Source organism: Salmo salar, chromosome ssa12 (genome assembly GCF_905237065.1).
Source record: "Salmo salar chromosome ssa12, Ssal_v3.1, whole genome shotgun sequence".
Taxonomy (NCBI): domain Eukaryota; kingdom Metazoa; phylum Chordata; class Actinopteri; order Salmoniformes; family Salmonidae; genus Salmo; species Salmo salar.
The window spans coordinates 77,306,112-77,330,327 of NC_059453.1; the positions used below are offsets into that span (position 1 = coordinate 77,306,112).

The 24,216-nt window shown below is 42.5% G+C and overlaps 1 protein-coding gene across 2 annotated transcripts in view; it reads right to left on the bottom strand.

Moving 5' to 3' along the window:
- Positions 1-940: 940 nt before the first annotated feature.
- Positions 941-24,216, bottom strand: part of dnah1 (dynein, axonemal, heavy chain 1) — a 57,651-nt gene continuing 34,375 nt past the window's right edge. For both annotated transcript variants that reach the window (XM_014133372.2, XM_045691785.1), the window contains 28 exons: positions 22,635-22,806; positions 22,364-22,555; positions 22,074-22,184; positions 21,689-21,874; positions 21,365-21,556; positions 21,088-21,255; positions 20,774-20,965; positions 16,227-16,358; positions 15,937-16,062; positions 15,684-15,803; positions 15,227-15,376; positions 14,974-15,134; positions 14,537-14,762; positions 14,145-14,340; positions 13,759-13,910; positions 13,470-13,666; positions 12,711-12,855; positions 12,228-12,386; positions 11,703-11,834; positions 11,411-11,581; positions 11,111-11,290; positions 10,290-10,466; positions 10,019-10,189; positions 6,138-6,268; positions 5,794-5,938; positions 2,814-3,020; positions 2,374-2,608; positions 941-2,003 (listed from right to left, as the gene is read on the bottom strand). In XM_014133372.2, coding sequence (XP_013988847.1) covers positions 1,882-2,003; positions 2,374-2,608; positions 2,814-3,020; positions 5,794-5,938; positions 6,138-6,268; positions 10,019-10,189; positions 10,290-10,466; positions 11,111-11,290; positions 11,411-11,581; positions 11,703-11,834; positions 12,228-12,386; positions 12,711-12,855; positions 13,470-13,666; positions 13,759-13,910; positions 14,145-14,340; positions 14,537-14,762; positions 14,974-15,134; positions 15,227-15,376; positions 15,684-15,803; positions 15,937-16,062; positions 16,227-16,358; positions 20,774-20,965; positions 21,088-21,255; positions 21,365-21,556; positions 21,689-21,874; positions 22,074-22,184; positions 22,364-22,555; positions 22,635-22,806 — 4,648 coding nt within the window. In that variant the 3' untranslated portion in view covers positions 941-1,881. The remainder of the gene's footprint in view (positions 2,004-2,373; positions 2,609-2,813; positions 3,021-5,793; positions 5,939-6,137; positions 6,269-10,018; positions 10,190-10,289; positions 10,467-11,110; positions 11,291-11,410; positions 11,582-11,702; positions 11,835-12,227; positions 12,387-12,710; positions 12,856-13,469; positions 13,667-13,758; positions 13,911-14,144; positions 14,341-14,536; positions 14,763-14,973; positions 15,135-15,226; positions 15,377-15,683; positions 15,804-15,936; positions 16,063-16,226; positions 16,359-20,773; positions 20,966-21,087; positions 21,256-21,364; positions 21,557-21,688; positions 21,875-22,073; positions 22,185-22,363; positions 22,556-22,634; positions 22,807-24,216) is intronic.

Below are 24,216 nucleotides of genomic sequence, written 5' to 3' on the forward strand. Positions count from 1 at the left end.
ACTTTGCATACATTCTTAAAGTACATTGAATAAACGATGTGCCTTACTGGTTCATCAGTTTAAATATTATCGGATTATAGTGGAGGAAACTGCTTTATTGCTCTCCTCTTCCAAAATAGCACAACTAAAATAAACTTCACTGCGGTTGGCAATGTACAATGCCTTCAGAAAGTATTCACACCTGTTGACTTTTTCCACATTTGTGTTACAGCCTGAATTTAAAATGAATTCAATGTAGATTGTTTTGTCACTGGCTTACACACAATACCCCATAATGTCATAGTGTAATTATGTTTTTTGACATTTTTACTAATTAATTTAAAATGAAAAGCTGAAATGTCTTGAGTCAATAAATATTCAATCCCTTTGTTATGGTAAGCCTAAATAAATTCAGGAATAAAAAGGTGCTTGAAAAGTCACATAATAAGTTGCATGGACTCACTCTGTGTGCAATAATATTGTTTAAAATGATTTATGAATGACTACATCATCTCTGTACCCCACACATACAATTATCTGTAAGGTCCCTAAGTCGAGCAGTGGATTTCAAACACAGATTCAATCACAAAGACCAGGGAGGTTTTCCAATGCCTCGCAAAGAAGGGCACCTATTGATAGATGGGTAAAAAAAATGCAGACATTGAATATCCCTTTGAGCATAGTAAAGTTATGAATTACACTTTGGAAGGCGTATCAATACACCCAGTCACTACAAAGATACAGGCTTCCTTCCTAACTCAGTTGCCGGAGAGGAAGGAAACCGCTCAGGGATTTCACGATGAGGCCAATGGTGACTTAAAACAGTTACAGAGTTTAATGGCTGTGATGGGAGAAAACTGAGGATGGATCAACAACATTGTAGGTCCTCCACAATACTAACCTAATTAAAAAAGTGCAAAGAAGGTAGCCTGTACAGAATAAAAAATATTCCAAAACATGCATCCTGTTAAAATATTCCAAAACATGCATCCTGTTTGCAACAAGGCATTAAAGTAATAATGGAAAAACATGTGTCAAATCAATTAACTTTGAGGCAAATCCAATTCAACACATTATTGAGTTACACTCTCCATATTGGTAGCTGCATTATGTTAAAAGTATGCTTGTAATCATTAAGGACTGGGGAGTTTTACAGGATAAAAAAGAAATGTAATGGCTTAGCACAGGCAAAATCCTAGAGGAAAACCAGCCTCAGTCTGCTTTCCTTCCACCAGACAATGGGAGATGAATTCACCATTTAGCAGATCAATAACCTAAAACACAAGGGCAAATCTACACTGGAGTTGCTTACTAAGAAGACAGTGAATGTTCCTGAGTGGCTGACTTACAGTTTTGATTTAAATCTACTTCAAAATCTATGAAAAGACCTGAAAATGATTGTTTAGCAATGATCAACAATTTGACAGAGCTTGAAGAACATTGAAAAAAATCATGGGCAAATGTTGCACTATCCCAGTGTGAAAGGCTCTTAAGAGACTTACCCAGAAAGACTCATAGCTGTAATCGCTGCCAAAAATGCTTCTACAAAGTACTGACTCAGGGGTGTGAATACTTATGTAACTGAGATATCTGTATTTCATTTTCAATACATTTTCAAAAATGTCTAAAAACATGTTTTCACTTTGTCGTTATGGGGTATTGTGTGTAGATGGGTGAGACAAAATGTCAACTTAATACATTTTGAATTCAGGCAGTAACACAACAAAATGTGGAATAAGTCAAGGGGTATGAATACTTTCTGAAGGCACTGTAGAAACATAGAAACATTCCCCCTCAGTTAAAATGTGCATCCTGCCAGGAAAGTCCAGTTTGTTTGATTTTGATGTTTTTGTTGTGTATGTAGTAAGGGAAAGGGAAACTGTGTGTGTGTGTTGATTGTGTTTAGTAGTCCAGTGCACAGATGAGGGCAACTCCCTGTTTGATCCAGTATCTCTGGGTGGTGTGTGTGGGCAGCTCCACAGCGATCACGTAGTTAGTAGAGTGACCCGTCGTAGACAGAGTTCCTATAGAGGAAACACGGAGCTGCAGTCAGGACCAGACTCAAACTACTGTACTCCCTTTTATGTTGATTAAGGTAAATCATGGTGATCTCATCTGTCAACAAACTGTAATAGTCCCTGGAAGCTGACGATGGAAAATACATAGCTACAGTATGAAGCATTTCGTTATTAGACACCGGGTCTATTTTGGGCATGTAATAAACCACCTAAAAAAAGCACACGGGCTAATACACTATTACACAGACAGACACACTAATATAAGGATATGCAATCAAACACCAGCACACACACAAACACTGTTGGAGCCAGATCCTTGTACATGAGTGTATACAGTAGGTGCAGTATTGGCCTGTTGTATTGCTCAGGCACTGACCGGCGCGTGTGAGGGTCTTGTAGATGGGGCAGATGTAAACTCCTGAAGTGGGTGGTTTGCGGTTGGGCTCAGGAACCATCCAGATGACAGCCATCTCAGTGTAGAGCTCTTTGGGCCGGGACTCAGTGAGCCGGCCTACCTTGGCGTCCCAGCGCGCCCCCTCCAGGAACAAGCCGTGGATGTAGCAACCCATCTCAGGCCTCTCCTTCAGCGCAGAGGCAGACTCCCTCATCACCTGGGATGGGACATAAAGGAGAAGGCACAGATGTCATCAAAAACTTCCAACGTAGAAATCGGCCAAGTAATACCCAATCAAAACAAGTAATCCATTTTCCAACAGGGTTAATTGCTCACGATAAATGTAACCTCCAATATGAAATAAATTCTCATTTGGGGAGGAGGGAAGGGAGGAAGGGAATGAGAGTGTGCTGCTATCTCACCCTGAAGTCAAAGCCGATGGTATCTATGGAGACCACGGAGCGGCGGGCAAAGTTCTGCAGTGTTCCTGTGAGGAAGGCCTGGGGGAAGAAGAAGCCACTGATCCAGAAGACAGGTGGGACACCGTCAGAGATCCAGCCATGTAAGAACTTGATCCTCTGGAGCAGGTCAGACACCCAGGAGGCCAGGGGTTTCAAAGAGGGGTAGGCCTGGTGGAAGACAGGGAGAGACAGAGGGAATACTTAATGACATATACACATTTCAATGGGGTCCTTAAAATGAACAGGAATCAGACACCGGTATACAGATGAAACAATGTATTGTAAAACCAATAACGAATTGGGCTCCTGAGTTGCGCAGCGGTCTAAGGCGCAAGAGGGTTCACTGTAGTCCCTGGTTCGAATCCAGGCTGCGTCACATTCGGCTGTAATTGGGAGTCCCATAGAATGGCGCACAATTGGCCCAGCGTCATCCAGGTTTGGCTGGGATAGGACATCATTGTAAATAAGAATTTGTTCTTAACTGACTTGCCCAGTTAAATAAAGGTTAAATACCAATACATTTAAGGCAAAACTACAGAACATAATGTAACCCTGGTGACTTTGTTTTTTTTTTAGCACGGACTGTATTATTTACTGTGTGCTGACATTGTTGCTTGTGGGACATATTTGGGAGATGGACCAGTTGCTAGTCAACAGTGCGACACAATAGAGAGAAGAGAGAGGACTCAAGAAAACTACAAACTATCAACGTTTGTAACCAGTTGTTTCAAGCAGTTTAAAAATGTGTACCTCGCTCACGAGGGAAAATAAATGTAGTAGAAATGATGAACATTTAGTTGAGGATCCCCGATCACAGTGAGCTCAGTGAGGGAATTGTTGCTTCTACTTTCTCGGACTGAGACGATCAACTGTCATCAACAGGCTGTTCTTTCTGCCTCTCGACCGCTATGCTGAGAGACTGCGTTACAACGATCGTGGTAAAAGAGAGAGGAATTCATAGTTTGAGTGGTCCCGTGGGGGTTTTCACAAAAGGAAAAGTGTAGAGTGATTTCAGTGTGTTTCATAGATGTGGTAAAGAGGTAAATCGAACTTGACCAAAACAATGGAATTACCATGGAAAGGGCTGGGGGAAACAGCCATGGGGGAAAGATTCTGAATCTCCTCATAGAGAACCACAGTATGAGTCATAATACCCATTAAATCTAGCGGTCAAACAAGGAAATGGTTCCAATCATTTTTCCACCATAAGTTTTTCCCATAGGGGTTTTTAAGGGCTGTGTTTCGTGTAGGCTTACCCTGACATGACATTTTGATAACCGTGTAAGTCTTTCTAGGACAAGGTGACTTTTATCAATATATTCGCCTGTATTTACCCCCCAAAAACGAAATGCTAATTAGCTACTAATGTGGCTATCAAAGAACTACAAATGTCATGACGATCTGGACAAGACTGCCGAATCGAGGCAAAGGTGAGAATCTCTGGATTAACTATCTAATGTTAGCTAAATTTAGGAATTCATAAATTGCCTACATTTCTTTAAATGGATAATTCTGTGAACTGTCTTGGGCAAGTTTTAAATTGACACAATACCTGTTAGCAAAGGTATCTGCTAGATATGATTTGCAGGATCTTGCAGGGATTTGTAGTCTTGCATGATATCTACTTTGACGCTAATTAGCATTTTTTAATCTGAGAGTTAAGAGCCGAATATATTTATAAAAGTCACCTTGTCTGAGAGATTTACATGGTTATTAAAAAACACAGCCCTTATTTTAAGTGTTTATAAAATTCCCTATGGGAAAACTGAATGGTGGAAAAACGATTGTAACCATTTCCTTATTTGACCGCTAGGTTTTATGGGTATTATGACACCTCCACTGTGGGGCTCTATTGCCCCCCAGCAAAGTTTGTCTATATTTAGGCTATTGTTTATATGTGTATTTCACACTATGTTGAGGTAAAAATCTGAGTATAATGCTTGTATAGATGTCATCCCTAACACATGTTCATGTCATGGTTACCAATCAACTGCATTACAGTTAAACACGAGTTTGACTACCATCAACGATTTCTGTAAGCTAGATATGCTAACCAGCTTATACAAACGGGAGTTAGCATTTACCAGTCACTACTTTTAAATCTGAAAAGGGTTAACTTCTACATGTCATACAGCGAAAACAGCCAAATCGGACTTAAGTAAGCACATTGTAGTCCTGTTACAATACATAAATCATGACGGATTTGACCAATATTCACTTTTTTAGATCAGATTTGTGGAATGTGTGCCAATCTTCCATTGACTCCTTGATTGCATCTATTTGGGATAGCCACAGGTCCGTTGGCTAGTGGTTTCCATTTGCACGCTGCGCCTCGGTGACCTGGCAGTAAAGTTTAGAACGATTCGTGAGTCTATTTGTGACTTAGCATTTTTTCGTGTTTCTTTGATTGTGTTGAAGGGGATCCCCATTTAAAGTATCTATGAGCGCTCTGAGGTGTTAAACTAAACTCTGGTACCAGATCTGTACTAATTACATGAGTGTGTATATACAGTAGCTGTGATTGATTTAGTGATTCAAAAGGGGTTGATAACTGTAGGTGTATACCATGTTTTTAACTTGCATTGTTTATTGAAACTGAATTGACATGTTTTCCTTTTAATAATAATTTATAACCATCGGTTGTTTGTGATTATTCTTTTGCATAGTTCAAGGGATATCTAATTGGTGTGTATTTCAATACTGTGTGTGCATATTATATTTCATAGTGGGTAAACTATATATTCTTTAGGGGTATATTACCTACTAGGTTAGGCCCAACACAGTCCACACACAAAATGTTCACATGCTGCCTGCTTACATAGTTTATTATTGCCACACACCTAGATACTAGGTTCAAATTGATATTAACTGAGGTCCCTCAGCATAGAGGACTACAATAATGTAACTCTAAATATGTTCATGTATATGTTCCAGTAAATACCTTGGCCTGCCACATGTCAGGGACTTTGTTGATGAATAGGCTGTTGGCCATAAGCTCCAGTTCTGATGACATCACCACTAAGCCCTTCAGAGCCTTCACAATATCACTGAGGCTCTGGGATATGACCACTAACAACCGGTTATACCTGAGAGAGAAGGGTGGGTGGAGAGGGATAGGAGAAAGAATGAGATTCTCAGGAGAATGTTGACTATAGAAGAGCTCTCTGATATGGAATATTGTGATGGTAACTGGAACTGTCTTGAAGTTAATGGTGGGAGAAACAGATATGGCACTAGACAGAATGTTAGGGACTTCAGCAGTGGTTTATGACAGGACTAGGTTACCTGATGACCTCCTGGATCAGGACTGTGTTCATGGACTCCTCATACTGGACTGGGTACTTAGTCATCACCTCCTGAACACTGATAGGCTGGGGGACCTTCTCAACAATGCCTGCCACTATCTCCTCTACGATCTACAGGGAAAGAAACAAGATCCATTACCAGCCCAGCCTGAATTCCTTCAAACTAACAACACACAATCACTCAACACAACCCCCCCCACACTTTCTGAAGGTACTGTGCCTTTAGAAAGTATTCATACCCCTTGACTTATTCCACATTTTGTTGCGTTAATTAAAGCCTGAATTCAAAATGGATGAAATGTATTGTTTTTCCTCACCTATCTACACACAATACCCCATAATGACAAAGTGAAAACAAGTTTTTATAAATTTTTGCAAATGTATTGAAAATGAAATACAGAAAAATCGCATTTACATACAGTAAGTATTCACACCCTGAGTCAATACATTTTAGAATCACCATTGGCAGCAATTTCTGGGTAAGTCTTTCTGGTTAAGTCTCTATGAGCTTTGCACACCTGGATTGTACAATATTTGCACATTATTATTATTGAGAAAATTCTTCAAGCTCTGTCAAGTTGGTTGTTGATCATTGCTAGACAGCCATTTTCAAGTCTTGCCATAGATTTTCAAGCCGATTTAAGTCAAAACTGTAACTAGGCCACTCAGGAACATTCAATATCATCTTGGTAAGCAACTTCAGTGTATAGTTGTGTTTTAGGTTATTGTCCTGCTGAAAGGTGAATTTGTCTCTCTGTGGCCGTTGGAAAGCAGACTGGACCAGGTTTTCCTCTAGGATTTTGCCGGTACTTAGCTCTATTCAGTTTATTTTTATCCTAAAAAAAAACTCCCTAGTCCTTGCCGATGGGACAAGCATACCCATAACATGATGCTTGAAAATATGAAAACTGGTACTGTGATGTGTTGTGTTGGATTTTCCCCATACAAAATGCTTTGTACTCAGGACATAAAGTTCATTTCTTTGCCATTTCTTTTGCAGTTTTACTTTACCGCCTTATTGCAAACAGAATGATGTTTTGGAATATTTGTATTATGTACAGGCTTACTTCTTTTCACTCTGTCATTTAGGTTAGTATTGTGGAATAGAGGTCGACCGATTAATTGGAATGGCCGATTAATTAATTAATTTTTAGACCTTTATTTAACTAGGCAAGTCAGTTAAGAACACATTCTTATTTTCAATGACGGCCTAGGAACGGTGGGTTAACTGCCTTGTTCAGGGGCAGAACGACACATTTTTACCTTGTCAGCTCAGGGATTCAATCTTGCAACCTTACGGTTAACTAGTCCAATGCTCTAACCACCTGCTTTACATTGCACTCCACGAGGTTACGCGAATGCAGTAAGAAGCTAAGGTAAGTTGCTAGCTAGCATTAAACTTATCTTATAAAAAACAATCAATCAATCATAATCACTAGTTAACTACACATGGTTGATGATATTACTAGTTTATCTAGCCTGTCCTGCGTTGCATATAATCGCTTAGGAACACGTTGCTCCAACCATAAACATCAATGCCTTTCTTAAAATCAATACACAAGTATATATTTTTAAACCTGCATATTTAGTTAATATTGCCTGCTAACATGAATTTCTTCTAACTAGGGAAAATGTGTCACTTCTCTTGCAAACAGAGTCAGGGTATATGCAGCAGTTTGGGCTGCCTGGCTCGTTGCGAACTGTGAAGACTATTTCTGTGAACTGTGAAGACAGCCGACTTCGCCAAACGGGGATGATTTAACAAATGCGCATTTGCGAAAAAAGCACAATCCTTGCACGAATGTACCTAACCATAAACATCAATGCCTTTCTTAAAATCAATACACAGAAGTATATATTTTTAAACCTGCATATTTAGCTAAAAGAAATCCAGGTTAGCAGGCAATATTAACCAGGTGAAATTGTGTCATTTTGCGTTCATTGCATGCAGTCAGGGTATATGCAACAGTTTGGGCCGCCTGGCTTGTTGCGAACCTATTTGCCTGAATTTTACGTAATTATGACATAACACTGAAGGTTGTGCAATGTAACAGGAATAACGTTTTGTTTTCGAGATGATAGTTTCCGGATTCAACCATATTAATGACCTAAGGCTCGTGTTTCTGTGTGTTATTATGTTATAATTAAGTCTATGATTTGATAGAGCAGTCTGACTGAGCGATGGTAGGCACCAGCAGGCTCGTAAGCGTTCATTCAAAATAGCACTTTCGTGCGTTTTGCCAGCAGCCCTTCGCAATATATTGCGCTGTTTATGACTTCAAGCCTATCAACTCCCAAGATTAGGCTGGTGTAACCGATATGAAATGGCTAGCTAGTGGGCCGGGTGCGCGCTAATAGCGTTTCAAACGTCACTCGCTCTGAGACTTGGAGTAGTTTTTTCCCTTCCTCTACATGGGTAACGCTGCTTCGAGGGTGGCTGTTGTCGATGTGTTCCTAGTTCGAGCCCAGGTAGGAGCGAGGAGAGGGACGGAAGCTATATTGCTACACTGGCAATACTAAAGTGCCTATAAGAACATCCAATAGTCAAGGTATATGAAATACAAATCGTATAGAGAGAAATAGTCCTATAATAACTACAACCTAAATACATCTTACCTGGGAATATTGAAGACTCGTGTTAAAAGGAACCACCAGCTTTCATATGTTCTCATGTTGAGCATGGAACTTAAACGTTAGCTTTTTTACATGGCACATATTGCACTTTTACTTTCTTCTCCAACACTTTGTTTTTGCATTATTTAAACCAAATTGAACATGTTTCATTATTTATTTGAGGCTAAATTGATTTTATTGATGTATTATATTAAGTTAAAATAAGTGTTCATTCAGTATTGTTGTAATTGTCATTATTACAAATAAAGAAATACATATAAAAAATAAAAATAAAAGATCGGCCGATTAATCAGTTTCGGCTTTTTGGTCCTCCAATAATCGGTATCGGCGTTGAAAAATCATAATCGGTCGACCTCTATTGTGGAATAACTAAAATGTTGTTGATCCATCCTCAGTTTTCTCCTATCACAGCCATTAAACTCTGTAACTGCTTTAACGTCACCATTGGCCTTATGGTGAAATCCCTGAGCGGTTTCCTTCCTCTCCGACAACTGAGTTAGGAAGGAAGCCTGCATCTTTGTAGTGACTGGGTGTATTCAATAACTTCACCATGCATTGGAAAACCTACCTGGTCATTGTGGTTGAATCTGTGTTTGAAATTCACTGCTCAACTGAGGAACCTTACAGATAATTGTATGTGTGGGTAACAGAGATCAAGGGAATCATTCAGACATCATGCTAAACACTAATATTGCACACAGAGTGAGTTCATGCAACTTATTATGTGACTTGTTAAGCACATTTTTACTCCTGAAGTTATTTAGGCTTGCCATAAAAAAGGGGTTGAATACTTATTGACTCAAGAAAATTTCAGATGTACATTTTTTATACATTTCAAAAAATGTCTAAAAACATAATTCCAGTTTGACATTATGGGGTATTGTGTGTAGAACAGTGACACAACATCTCAATTGAATCAATTTTATACTCAGGCTGTAACACAACAACATTTGGGAAAAGTCAAGGGGTGTGAATACTTTCTGAAGGCATTGTATGTTAGCATGTCAACAGAATGGTACCCTGAGTATTACCTATGAGCTTTTGTCAACAAGTCTAACAGCTAAGGAGGCTAGAGTAAGAGCTGTATAAGCAACAAATATAAGTAAGACTAGCTGCTGACATGAACCCAGATAGGACAATAAACAAAAGTTCAAAACCTGTTTCTTGCTGGGGTAGAGTTTCAGCGAGAGTAGACACAGGAGAGGACACACACAGTACACACAGTACCTCTTCTCTGGCCTTGCCCCCGCTGGCTGCTGCTTTAGGCTGGAGCTGCACCACGGCTCCCAGCAGGGCAAACGCCTCGTTCTGGGCAAAACTGATGTTAGCATTGTCATGGAGACCAAAGATCTCAGGTGTGTCGTTGATGGGCAGGCCACGGATGTACGCCAGGTAGCCCTGAGAGACAAGCAAAACGGATATTAGTGGTTGTTGGTTGGGAATTAACCAGTGTTTATTAATGCTTAGTCAGACCAAACTAACCGTCTCATTCTCTGACCTTGATGTCGAGCTCAGTGTCGATCTGCCTGTAGACTCCGGAGGCGGAGTAGGCGTAGTCGGTACCGAGCACAGCAGGACAGTAGAAGTCCTCCAACACGTTGAGGATGCAGCGGCGGTCCCAGTCATCGGTCACACGTCCACCATAGTTGATCTCCCCCGCAGTGTACTTCAGAACCTGGACAGATGGAGTAGAGAACGACGGCACAATCAATCACTGACAGAACGCAGGCACATACACGCACCAGAAAAAAAGGACACACTGAAAAATACAAAATGCATAATCTTGCTAGAAGTATTTGTTTCAGCTGATAGTTCAAATATTTGTAATAAGAATAATATTTCAATGACAATAGAAACCAATTTGGAATATTTGCAGTGTGTCAGACAGTGGACAAGGACGTGTGAAGCTTTACAGGGAGAGAAGAGAGATACGTTTTAGGACTGTAGACAGGAATAGTGGACAGTGGAGAATAGCTAAAAGAATGGGACCAGAGATAAAAGGGTAGGAAATGAGAGGAGATAAAAGGGTAAGAAATGAGAGGAGATAAAAGGGTAAAAAATGAGAGGAGATAAAAGGGTAAAAAATGAGAGGAGATAAAAGATAAAGAAGGAGAGGGGAGATGAAAAGAGAAATACTAAAGGAAAAGCTAGAAGAGAAGGAAGCTAGAAGAGAAGGAAGAGAGAGAGAGAGAGAGAGAGAGAGAGAGAGAGAGAGAGAGAGAGAGAGAGAGAGAGAGAGAGAGAGAGAGAGAGAGAGAGAGAGAGAGAGAGAGAGAGAGAGAGAGTTAGAGAGAGAGAGAGAGAGAGAGTCTTCCCCACCTTATAGGGGATGTCCTGGTACTCATCCAGGAACATCTTGAGCTGGCTGATACAGATGCGCAGGTCACCGTCAGTGAACTCATACGGGATGTTGAACCCCAGTGGGCCGAACTTTCTGCGCTCAATGGCATTACCGTGGAACAGACACAGAGACAGGAGCAGGGACTTAAGCTCTGCAGCCTGGAGAGGAGAGGAGGAACAGGGGACAGCGTTAGACGAGGGGTCTGGGTATGTAGTTTTCCACTTGAATTACACAATACAGTAGTACACAGTATAGTATGGGAGTGACAGGAGCCAGACCCTGGTGCAGGTAGTGATGAAGTCATCATTCAGGCTTAGGTAGGTCTTCAACAGGTTGGCCTTGATGCCTCTGGGAGGCTCGATGGTCATCTTAGAGCCATTCTGTAGAATAGACACGGGGAACTTGTTGCTGGGAAGGCTGGTGAGCCACAGACGGAAATCCCGGTGTACCTGAAGAGGTGTGAATAGGGTGTTGGCAGGTTTAAGAGTGACAAAGGTTTCTACATCTCGCTTTACTGTATAGCTTCAGTTGTGTGTTTGTGTGGATGTGTGTTCTTCTAGGTGAGCCCACCTTATCTGGGTCAATGTTCTCAATGAGTCTCTCCATGGAGGGCATCCAGCTGGGTGCCAGGTGACAATTCTGGAAGAAGACCCACTTACCCCTCTCCATGGCACTGTGCATCATGGCCTCAGCCCAGGGACCCTGACACACAACCACAACACACAGGACCAGTTGCACAGAGGTCTCGAGATGATACCAACATGACAGTGAAATACTGTAGATATCACAAGGCTTCGGTTCAAACATCATGATTTTGAGCCTAGGATTAATTCTGTCTGTCTCAGTTATTTCTCAGACTGGCTTGCACTCATGGTGATGGTGAATGTAGCACGTCTTTAGAAGGGGATACATACAGGACACAGAGTCCTAGTCCTCTGGCTAGAAATAGACTGGTAATTATCACTGAGGTGGGGAGACTAAGCTTTTCTTAGCATGACAAATGAGAGTGACCTCATTGGGAGGATTAATTTCCAGTGGGATGTCCCGTGGGTGGGAGGAGTGAGTTTTCCCAGGCATTCCCCAGGCCCTACTGACCTGCCCCTGGCCCAGGGAGATGGCACTCATCTTCTTGGAGAACTTCATGACGTCAGCAAACTTGTAGAGGTCAGCGGCAGGGTCGGTTCCGGGAGATAGGACGAAGATGAGCGGCGTGGAGGGGGACGACTCCTTAAATACAACAGACAGATCTGATGCCTGGGGAGAAATGGAAGGAAGGAGGGAGGGATGGAAGGAAGGAGGGAGGTAGGGAGGGAGGGAGTAAGGAGAGAGAGGTACAGTACAGAACGAGGTATGAGAAACATCAAATAAACAATGAGGTGACCTACATTGGGAAAAACTCTGATGAGTTTATATTGTAAATATTTAAGCCAAATGGCTTTAGAATAAACCTGGTGGCAAAGTGTTTACACTGAGTTGGATACAAGGCAAAACAACATACCAAAGATGGCATTGACAGTGGCACTGAGGTAAATGCAACTTAGGATGTCTTCACTACCCAGAAAGGCAAAAGTGCAGCACCTGTGGCTCTATGAAGCGCTGGCCCAGCTGAGCAGCAACAAAGTCCTGCAGGCCGTGAGTCATGCGGTCAGCTCTCAGGCAGCGCAGTATCAACAGCTTCTGGAAAGAGTCCAGTTGGGTATTCCATTCCCCTGGGACCGGCTCCCTAGGCACACACGCACACATCCACGGACACCAGTCAGCAGTCAGAGTAGGTGTAATTTGCAGTATCTATTAACACACTGAAAACTAGCATGTGTTGTGTCTACACTCTTAGAAAAAAAGGTGCTATCTAGAACCTAAAAGCTTTCTTAAGCTGTCCCCATAGGCTAACCCTTTGAAAAACCCTTTATGGTTCCAGGTAGAACCCTTTTGGGTTCAATCTAGAACTCCTTTCAAAAGATGGTTCTACATGGAACCAAAAAGGGTTCTCCTATGGGGACAGCCAAACGAAGAACCCTTTTGGAACCCTTTTTCTAAGAGTGAAGGGTTGGCAGGCACAATATCAGTGGCACGATAATCAGAAGTATCATGGCAAGTGAACAAAACATGAAGCGGACTATATTTCTTGGCTATAGTACACAATAGTTTACATAGGACCATAAAGTTCAGTCTGCTTGGTGTTTTCTTTTTTGACATGGAAAATCAAGTATTGTGGTATTGCGATATGGGTATCAGGACAACCCTAGCTGTGCTTATAAAAAATGTAGCTTCTGTGTTCGTGTGTGTATACAGCACATCTCTGTGAATCTGGAAGAAAGTATTTGTGTGTGTGAAGACCTGTTTGGCTCGCTGCTGTCAAATATCCTCTTGAAGGCCTTCATGTGTTTGGGGAAGCTGTCTGCCAGGCTGTTGAAGGTGGGCAAAGCGCTGAGGCCCAAGATGTCCTGCCAGGCACGCTCAGACAGCCACCTCACTGCAGGGTTGGACAGCTGCTGCTGGGGCATGCCCCCCGCCAGCAGGTACCGCCACTCGGACTGGCAGGTGGAACACAAACAGATTATGAGCACAGATACACTTTAAAAACAACAATACAGACCAAACACTAAACACCACCAGTTCCTCCTACCATATCGATCTTGTTCTCATTCATCATGATGCGAGCACACAGCAGGAAGGCGAACATGAGCTTGTGCTTCTCAAACAGAGAGCGGCACACGTTGCTGTACAGGCTGAAGGTGAAGAACTCATTGATGTTGATGATCCTCTGCTCCACCGTGTCTGGGAGGGACACACAGGGCCAACACAATGGGAAAATAGTTTATTAAGGGGGTTGGATATATTCACGTTACCTTTGGTGCTTAATGATACATGCTACAGAAAAGTGTTTGGCCACGATTTTTACATTGCTGTGATGTTAGCAGTTAAGCATTCAGTTGTGAAAGGGTTGTCCTAAAATGCATACACATACAGTATGTGTGTCTACATTTATGTGGGTGTGTGAGTTATCTTTACCTGCCCTCTCGGAGTTGGCAATGCCCGACATGAAGATGCCCAAAAACCACTCCAGGGAGTACTGGTACATGGGGTCCACGTTGGAAAGGTCCGATACGCAGAAGAAGAGAATCTGAGTACGCACAGCCACAGGGACATACTCCAGACGAGTGGCATCAATGTCCCGCTCTGTCTCCTCAGCCACCATCACTTTGGCCTGACAATGACATCAGCCTTTGTATGGTCATAGTGCCACATCAACGACTCAACAGTTGATTGAACAGTAACAGTATGTTCTTCACAAAGGGGCAGAGGTAAAAATACACTTGGAAATAACACGTAAAAGCCTTATTTTGGGAAATCCAAAGGGGTCAAGTTGAAGTGTGGTGGTTACACTGCTCCCCGTGTCTGACCTGGATCTCTCCGGCCTTGATCTTGGAGGCTCCCAGCACCCGTATGAGTTCCTCATCGTCCACAGGGTTTCCCTCTGAGGAGCTGAGGCGGAACAGGATCTGGTCTTCTATCTCCTTCAGCTCCTGCTTCATACGAGCGTTACTCACTATCAGCTGGTTCTTAGCCTCCTCCAGGTCAGGCCTCTCCTCAGCCACCACCCGACCCAGCAGCTGGTCCTCCAGACCACTACACACACACACACACACACACACACACACACACACACACACACACACACACACACACACACACACACACACACACACACACACACACACACACACACACACACACACACACACACACACACACACACACACACACACACACCAGGTCAGAAGTCAACCGGCCAGGGAGTAGGGGCCAGTGTCTAAGTGAAGGTGGGTGAGCACAATACCTGGGGGACAGGGTGAAGTTGATGAGGGTAACCTTAGTGGAGATCTCAGGGGAGTAGTGTGGGTTGGGTAGCTTGGTGGTGATGTACATTTTGAAGTCATCGTGGTAGGGAATGACAGCGTCTCCCAGCTTCAGAACTGTGCTGCCCTGCTGCTTGAACGTCTGAGGGCAACAACAAGCAACAACTGCAATGAGTTGACTTTATTGTGTGTTGACTGAGTCATATCGACGTGTTATGTGCCCTAGGCAAGGACCTGTCGCAGTAGGACGGGTTCTAGAGCAGGGTCTAATTCCTCTCCGACGTTCTCCAGTAAGCAAGGCTTCCCGAAGCGAATGGCATTTTCCAGACTACGCAGGAAGTCCCGGTCACTCAGCTTCATCACGTCCAATCCATTGTCACGCTCCTGAGAAGAAGAACGAAGCAGGGTTCAACCATCATGTCTAACCAATAGCTTCTGCATATACATAGGAAATATATGACCATATCCCCTTTTAAATACAGGTGTCTCACATTACATACAGATGCTGAAATAAAACAACATTTACTTACACAATGTAAAGTAGGACATTTTGGTTCTCTCTATTTTCTAAAGATACTATCTAAAGCTGTGCAGTAATGGTTGTGGATAATGAGAGTATTAGCTCTATGGCTCCCTCTGTGGACTATGTTTGGAATCAGACCAGTACACAGGAATCGCTGAACATTCTCACCATGTTTTTGACCCACTTGTTGGCCTGTCCCTGTGGGTCGATGAAAAGAGCCCAGCGCTGAGAGTACTGTGTTATCACACCATTTTCCACCGACAGGTTATCCTTAGGCAGCCCTGTGATCTATACGCACACATGCACACAATGGGATATTGGGATTGTTTTACATTGCTATATTATTTGACACCCTGGGTCAGTCTTCTGACATAGAATATTATGTTGCATCTGTGCTAGTAGTGTTGTGAGGGGTTCTGACCTGCCAGGAGCGGATCTTGACCTTGTCCCCTAGAGTGCTAATGAGGTTGGGCTCCTCTGTGTGGGGCACCCCCTGCTCTTTAAAGCCACGCAGCCACTCATCTGCCATGGAGGCCCGGTACTCTCCCTGACAAGGTCATATACAGACAGCACACCAAATCAACACAATGGTCATCCATGGGTCATTCTCTCCACAAAATACCTAAAAGCACTACTTACTGTGACAAAACTCTGACTAATACCACAGCATAACACATACATGTAACAGTAGCACAACAGAGCAGCACTCACAGTAAAGGGTCCCAGGTAGGCCACATATCCTGCTGCTAGCAGCACGTCTCCTGACACGTTATTAACCATGTACTCCAGGTGCTGCACGGTCTCCCTCCAACGCACCTTCTCATCCGCTAGCCCTCCAATCAGCTGGAGAGACACACACAACACTCATAACATCAGCACCCACAGACACAGTAGACAACACTGAGTTATGTCTGATGTAAATAAATAGGGAATTGCAGAAATTACATTGGAAGCGGGAAAAAAAACATGTGTAAAATGAAAAGAACAAAGTGACAGTGTAACAGCTAACAGTAGGGTTGCAAAGTGGGGAATATTACTGGTAATTTTGGAAATGTACCAGTAAACTCACATCATTTTTTTTTTACTTCCAAGGATTTTAGGTCATTTTAATAACATATAAAATATATAAAATAATAAAATATAATATTTTTAATGTGGAAAATAGAATCACAAAGCTGTGAAACATTATACTAAGTATCACCCATCAACAAATTGAATACGTTGCTGTTTCTACAGGGAATATCCTTTATATTTTTACAAGTTATTATTTTATTTAAAGAGTGACTTCCCCTAAAAAACAACTTCTCATTTTGAAAATGGCCTATGTGGCATCGATATGAGTCAGAAACATTTACTCTAGTGTCAAAATTTACTACAAAGTGTAAATAGGATAATTCAGTCTCGTCCAAAATGGAGATTTGCGAGATGATAGGAAAAAAATGATATGTCACTCAATGAAGGGTACTGTAACAGTATTCCATGGGTTGGGTTTATTTTAATGGCCAATTTGGTTTGACATTCAATATCCCTATGGGGCAAGTTATGGACCATTAGTAAATTACACAATGTACAATATTTTAAAATGTCAATAGCTCCAAATTTCAATGAATTAAAAACCCTAATCAACTTAATTTGTAGAAATTAATATACAAATATTGAAATCATTTAATGAGACACCTAAAAGATGTTCAATAGGACTATATTGTGCAATTTACATTGTGTAATTTATTGACTGTTTCTAACTATCCCCAGAGATAGGCTATCCAAAATCAAACCAATTTTGCCACAGTCGCACACCAGCCGAATGAATCTAATTGGCAAAAATAATTTGGCTTACTCTTCCCACCTGCGAACACACACAACAGACACCCACATCAAACCACACCTCGAAACCAACTCACGTTTGAATTCAGTCACAGCCGCTAGCATTTCTTAATAAACCAAACGTGGCCAAATCAGGAAGTGGAGTCGCCCTTGAAGTACTGTTTGTAAACATATCTTTGTTGCAAATGTTGCAGGGCCAAACTGGTGGCAGTTGTGAAATAAGTCAATAGTTGGAAGAGTTAATTGCAATTACATTAAAAGTCATTTGATGTTTTTTCATTAATTAGGCTATTTTGCAGTGCTTTGAGCCAGATCCTGCCAGAAAAGGATCAGTCAACTCTCCGTTTTGGACTGTTTCGTTACGTAACCTATATGCCAGGATCCAGTACTTCTCGAGGCATGAAAAAAATAATCAGTCTGAAATGTAAAGATTCAAATAAAAGTGGTCAGAGTTAATTTGAGTTGCCTCCTCTGTAATTCTGCTGCCCCCTAAAAAAAAGTAAATGTGAAAATGTTTTTTTTTAGCCCGTGCCTGATATTCTAGAATTGATTCTGGTTTGGCCGGCCCGGGTTTATTATTTGCACAACATCGTAACCTAGAGATCAATAGCTTATTTTTCTTTAAATAGCCTAGCTGTGGATTGTGTGTAGCCCAGTCACAAGGCATCGCCTTCATTCGGTAAAGTGCGGCAAATCTGTCAGTGAACAGCATACAGCCAAAACAGGCCTTTCGCAATATTTCAAATACAATCGTGGGTTTTAATGCAAATGGCTCCTGGTAAAAAGAGAAGACTCTAATGTGTCTGTAGGCTACCAACATATTTAATCAACTTCCAAATTGGCCTATTGCGTGAACAGCATTTTGTTTTACAAAGTAAAACGAGCGAGATAGGCTTTTGGCACGAGCGCATCGGCCATCACCGGTGAGTGAGCTGTGCATCATTGGGTGAGTCAGTGAAAGTGGAAAGCTTTTTTAGGACTATAATTTCCTCCTCATATTGTTCACACCTAGGCCTAGGATATTCATGGATTCAAGACAAGGTTGTTTTTAATTGATCTCATTCTCAGTTAGTCCATGTAAAAGGCATCTGTCATTTCAATAATTTTTGCAGTATTAAAAAAAGATTCAACTTAAGTCGGCAGCCATGTAAAATGGCATAGAATTGCATGAAATGTGTTTATAACAGGCCACATTTTTCCCATGTGTGCAACCTCTGCAAGTGCCTCTACCTACTCTACTTCTCTATGCCACTACACAAATATGATGATATGCATGCAATGTTTTATTATAAAGGCGATTCTTTCAATGTGTTCCAGTACCTCAGAGCTCCTCAGGTCACCCTCCTCTTGTGCTAACTTTTTGTTTCCGGCACCCAATTTACAAATTAAGCACTGCTACTTTCTCTTGAACCATATGTTCTATCTACCAGAAAATCATGGACAACATATATATATATATATATATACATACACACACACACATATATATATATACATACAGTTGAAGTCGGAAGTTTACATACACTTAGGTTGGAGTCATTAAAAGTCGTTTTTCAACCACTCCACAAATGTAACAAACTATAGTTTTGGCAAATCGGTTAGGACATCTAGTTTGTGCATGACCCAAGTCATTTTTCCAACAATTGTTTACGGACAGATTATTTCACTTATAAGTCACTGTATCACAATTCCAGTGGGTCAGAAGTTTACATACACTAAGTTGACTGTGCCTTTTTAACAGCTTGGAAAATTCCAGAAACTGATGTCATGGCTTTAGAAGCTTCTGATAGGCTTAATGACATCATTTCAGTCAATTGGAGGTGTACCTGTGGATGTGTTTCAAGGCCTACCTTCAAGCTCAGTGCCTCTAAGCTTGACATCATGGGAAAATCTAAATAAATCCAACAAATCCACCAAGTCTGGTTCATCCTTGGGAGCAATTTCAAAAACCTGATGGTACCACGTTCATCTGTACAAACAATAGTACGCAAGTATAAACACCATGGGACCACTCAGTCGTCATACTGCTCAGGAAGGAGACACGTTCTGTCTCCTAGAGATGAACGTACATTGGTGCGAAAAGTGCAAATCAATCCAAGAACAACAGCAAAGGACCTTGTGAAGATGCTGGAGGAAACAGATACAAAAGTATATATATCCACAGTAAAACGAGTCCTTTATCGACATAACCTGAAAGGCCACTCAGCAAGGAAGAAGCCACTGCTCCAAAACCGCCATAAAAAAGCCAGACTATGGTTTGCAACTGCCCATGGGGACAAAGATCGTACTTTTTGGAGAAATATCCTCTTGTCTGATAAAACAAAAATAGAACTGTTTGGCCATAATGACCATCGTTGTGTTTGGAGGAAAAAGGGGGAGGCTTGCAAGCCGAAGAACACCATCCCAACCGTGAAGAACGGGGGTGGCAGCATCATGTTGTGGGGGTGCTTTGCTGCAGGAGGGACTGGTGCACTTCACAAAATAGATGGCATCATGAGGTAGGAAAATGATGTGGACATATTGAAGCAACATCTCAAGACATCAGTCAGGAAGTTAAAGCTTGGTCGCAAATGAGTCTTCCAAATGGACATTGACCCCAAGCATGCTTCCAAAGTTGTGGCAAAATGGCTTAAGGACAACAAAGTCAAGGTATTGGAGTGGCCATCACAAAGCACTGACCTCAATCCTATAGAAAATTTGTGGGCAGAACTGAAAAAGCGTGTGCGAGCAAGCAGGCCTACAAACCTGACACAGTTACACCAGCTCTGTCAAGAGGAATGGGCCAAAATTCACCCAACTTATTGTGGGAAGCTTGTGGAAGGCTACCCGAAACGTTTGACCCAAGTTAAACAATTTAAAGGCAATGCTACCAAATACTAATTGAGTGTATGTACACTTCTGACCCACTGGGAATGTGATGAAAGAAATAAAAGCTGAAATAAATAATTCTCTAGTATTATTCTGACATTTCACATTCTTAAAATAAAGTGGTGATCCTAACTGACCTAAAACAGGGAATTGTTACTCGGATTAAATGTCAGGAATTGTGAAAAACTGAGTTTAGATGTATTTGGCTAAGGTGTATGTAAACTTCCAACTTCAACTGTATATTACTCAAGTTTAAATTACCAAAATGTACACAGATTACCAAAATGACCCGTTAATAACCCAGATTTCTTTTAAATCTGGTAATTTTGTAAAAAGTCTTTGCAACCCAAGTCAAGCAGTGTATGGTCTGGCCTCTATATCCTTTTAGATTTGTCCTGCACCTGCCAAGCCAGCACAAATATGTGTGTTGTTATCAGTGAGCTTTCAATCAATCAATTAAATGTATTTACAAAGCCCTTTTTACATCAGCAGATGTCACAAAGTGCTATACAGAAACCCAGCTTAGCAATGCAGAAGCTTTGTCCCCGCCTCTCTCTCTCTCTGACCTTGTCTGCGCGGACCAGGCGGTTCTCACACAGCTGGCACTTGTTGTCCAGCTCGTCCCTCTTGGCCAGACAGTCATGGTACTTGCCCTGCAGCGTTGCGATGCCCTCTTCCACCTGTGCCAGCTTCTCATTGGCATCGTCCAGGATGAGCTGGGTCGCAGCCAGGTCCTCCTGGGCCTCCTGCAGAGCTTTCTGCGCGAACACGCACAGGAATGAAAGATACACACATCAACACTCACACAAATAGTGTATATACAGATGCAATAGTCTTGTTATACAAGAGAGGGCAGCATTTAAAGCAAATATATTCATACCCTTTTAGGCTCCACACCCTTGGCCACAAAGTGGTACACGTGCATGGCTCGCACCCACTGGCAGATGGAGGTGCAGGCCTTGGACACCTTGGCAATGTTGGCTGGCTGGAACTCTTCATTATCAATGTAGGGTTGCACTAATTTGATCACGGAGTCTGGGATATTTTCCTATAGAGGAGATCAGTGCCAAAATGATTCCAGTCAAAAAGCTCCCTTTAAACTGAAGGAAAGTAAAAAGCTTTGTTTGGGATAACGTGTCCTCAGGACACTGACATACTTTGTCAAATTTGAAGAGGCCCTCTAGGAACTTCCCGGGGTCCTGCAGAAGGCTCTTGCCAGGCTCCCAGTAGTCGTCCACCTTGGTGCCTGGCTTCTCTCCGGCCACCTTCTTAGGCTTGATGGACCTCATGATGCAAACAGCCTCTATCACCAGTTTCACCCCATGGGGCGGGCGCTGCATGGCCCTCACCTGGAGAGCCCCAGCCCCAGTCACACCATTACATACAGTACAACAGCCCTCAGAGTACAGAGCAATCTAGGAAAACTACAAGTCAAAAGTACAAGTACATCCATAAACCATTACTGGGCAAAAGAATGTCACCTCAACAACGTCGTTCTTGTTGAGAGACTTAAGGCTGGTGAGGGCAGCGTCTAGAGCTGGCAGCGCTTCATCCAGGTCTTTCTGGGCATCTTCAGCGATGGCCCCGGCCACACATGCTTTCTGTGAGGCTTTGGCTTCCTCTGCCTGCACCGCCGTACGGGTCTCCTCTGCAACCACAGTGTCTACCTGTCAACACACACACACACACACACACACACACACACACACACACACACACACACACACACACACACACACACACACACACACACACACACACACACACACACACACACAAGATTAACGTGCGTAACACGTGCTATATAAAGGATACAGCATATGCAGGCGTTTGAAGAGCCTGATGAGGTTTCCTGGTCTAAGTTACCTTGATCTTCTCCATGGTGATCACTGTGTCCTTGGCAGCTTCCTCCAGCAGAGGCCTCATCGTCTCCAGCTCCTCCTGCATCTTACTCACATCCTCTGCTGTCCTCAATAGCTATAGACACACACAGACACACACAGACACACAGTAAAATCACACGGTTAAACGCAGTTCCATGTGAACACAGACACACATTTAAAGCAACATACAAAATACATTCGATGCAAAAGACACAGAATAGAAGACTACCTCTTAGATACAAAAATTGTGGCATTGAGGGTCCCTCCTCTCACCTTGTCCAGGCCAGTCTTCATGCGCTGCCGGGCACTGTGAAGCTCCTGTTTCTTGCGGCCGATGAGAGAGGAGAAGATTGCGAGTAGCTCCAGATAGCTCTTGGGCGTGACATAGTTATATCTGGACAGCTCAGCCAGGTACTGCGCACATTTCCTGGCTACCATCTGGTGGATCTCCATACACATCATAATCTAGACAGGGACACAACAGTGGTGAGGGGAGGCTGGCAGGAGACGAGAACACAAACAAACACTCTCTGTTTCTCCTCACCAGGCCTTTCATTGCGGTGGGGCTGGCTTCCAGCTCTGGCAGCTCGTAGAGGAAGGAGGCAGCCACAGACTGGAGGGCCTCCTCTGGCCAGGCACTGAACCAATCTATAGTGCAGCAGGTCACCAAAGACGGGAACTGTCTGAGCCGTGCACGGAACACCTCCCCTATCGGACTAGACATGGGGAGAGGAGGAAAAGAGGCAAGGAGGAGGGGCGTGGTGAGGAACAGAGGTGGAGAGAAGATAGGTGAGGACAGGAGAGTGGGAAGAGATGGAAGTGAGGTAAAAAAAATGGGTGGAGAGAGGTAAAGAGAAATTAGTAGAGGTTCAAGTCATTAGCTGATCTCTTTACTGTACCTTTCAGATGCTGTGAGTGAGCAGTTCAGTTCAAGTTTTATTGTCACATGCACAAGAACAGTGAAATGCTTACCTTGCAAGCTCTTCCCAACAGTGCAGTTAGTATAACTAATACAAATATAACTATAAATAATAAAGAAAACATGACAAATATCAAATAAGAGAGAAAGCTATACACAGGGTCAGTGCCAGTACCAAAATGTACAATGTGCAGGGATACTGGAGAATATGAAGTAGATATGTACAGTACCAGTCAAAAGTTTGGACTACTCATTGAAGGGTTCATCTTTATTTTTACTATTTTCGACATTGTAGAATAATAGTGAAGACATCAAAATGATGAAATAACACATATAGAATAATGTTGTAAACAAAAAAACTCTTAAATCAAAATATATATTATATTTGAGATTCTTCAAAGTAGCCACCCTTTGCCTTGATTACAGCTTTGCACACTCTTTGCATTCTCTCAACCAGATTCACCTGGAATGCTTTTCCAACAGTCTTGAAGGAGTTCCCACATGCTGAGCACTTGTTGGCTGCTTTTCCTTCACTCTGCGGTCCAACTCATCCTAAACCATTTCAATTGGTTTGATGTCGGGTGATTGTGGAGGCCAGGTCATCTGATGCAGCACTCCCTCACTCTTCTTCTTGGTCAAATAGCCCTTACACAGCCTGGAGATGTGTTGGGTTATTGTCCTGTTGAAAAACAATGATAGTCCCACTAAGCCCAAACCAGATGGAATGGCGTATCGCTGCAGAATTCAAGTGTGCCTTGAATTTTTATAAAAAATCACAGTGTCAGCAGCAAAGCACCCCCACACCATCACACCTCCTCCTCCATGCTTCACGGTGGGAACCACACATGCCAAGATCATCCGTTCACCTACACAGAGTTTGGAACCAAAACTCTCAAATTTAGACTCATCAAACCAAAGGACAGATTACTACAGGTCTAATGTCCATTGCTTGTGTTTCTTGCCCAATAAAGTATTGTCTTCTTATTGGTGTCCTTTATTAGGGGTTTCTTTGCAGCAATTTGACCATGAAGGCCTGTTTCACGCAGTCTCCTCTGAACAGTTGATGTTGAGATGTGTCTGTTACTTGAACTCTGTGAAGAATTTATTTGGGCTGCAATTTCTGAGGCTGGTAACTCTAATGAACTTATCCTCTGCAGTAGAGGTAACTCTGGGTCTTTCTTTCATGTGCCGGTCCTCATGAGAGCCA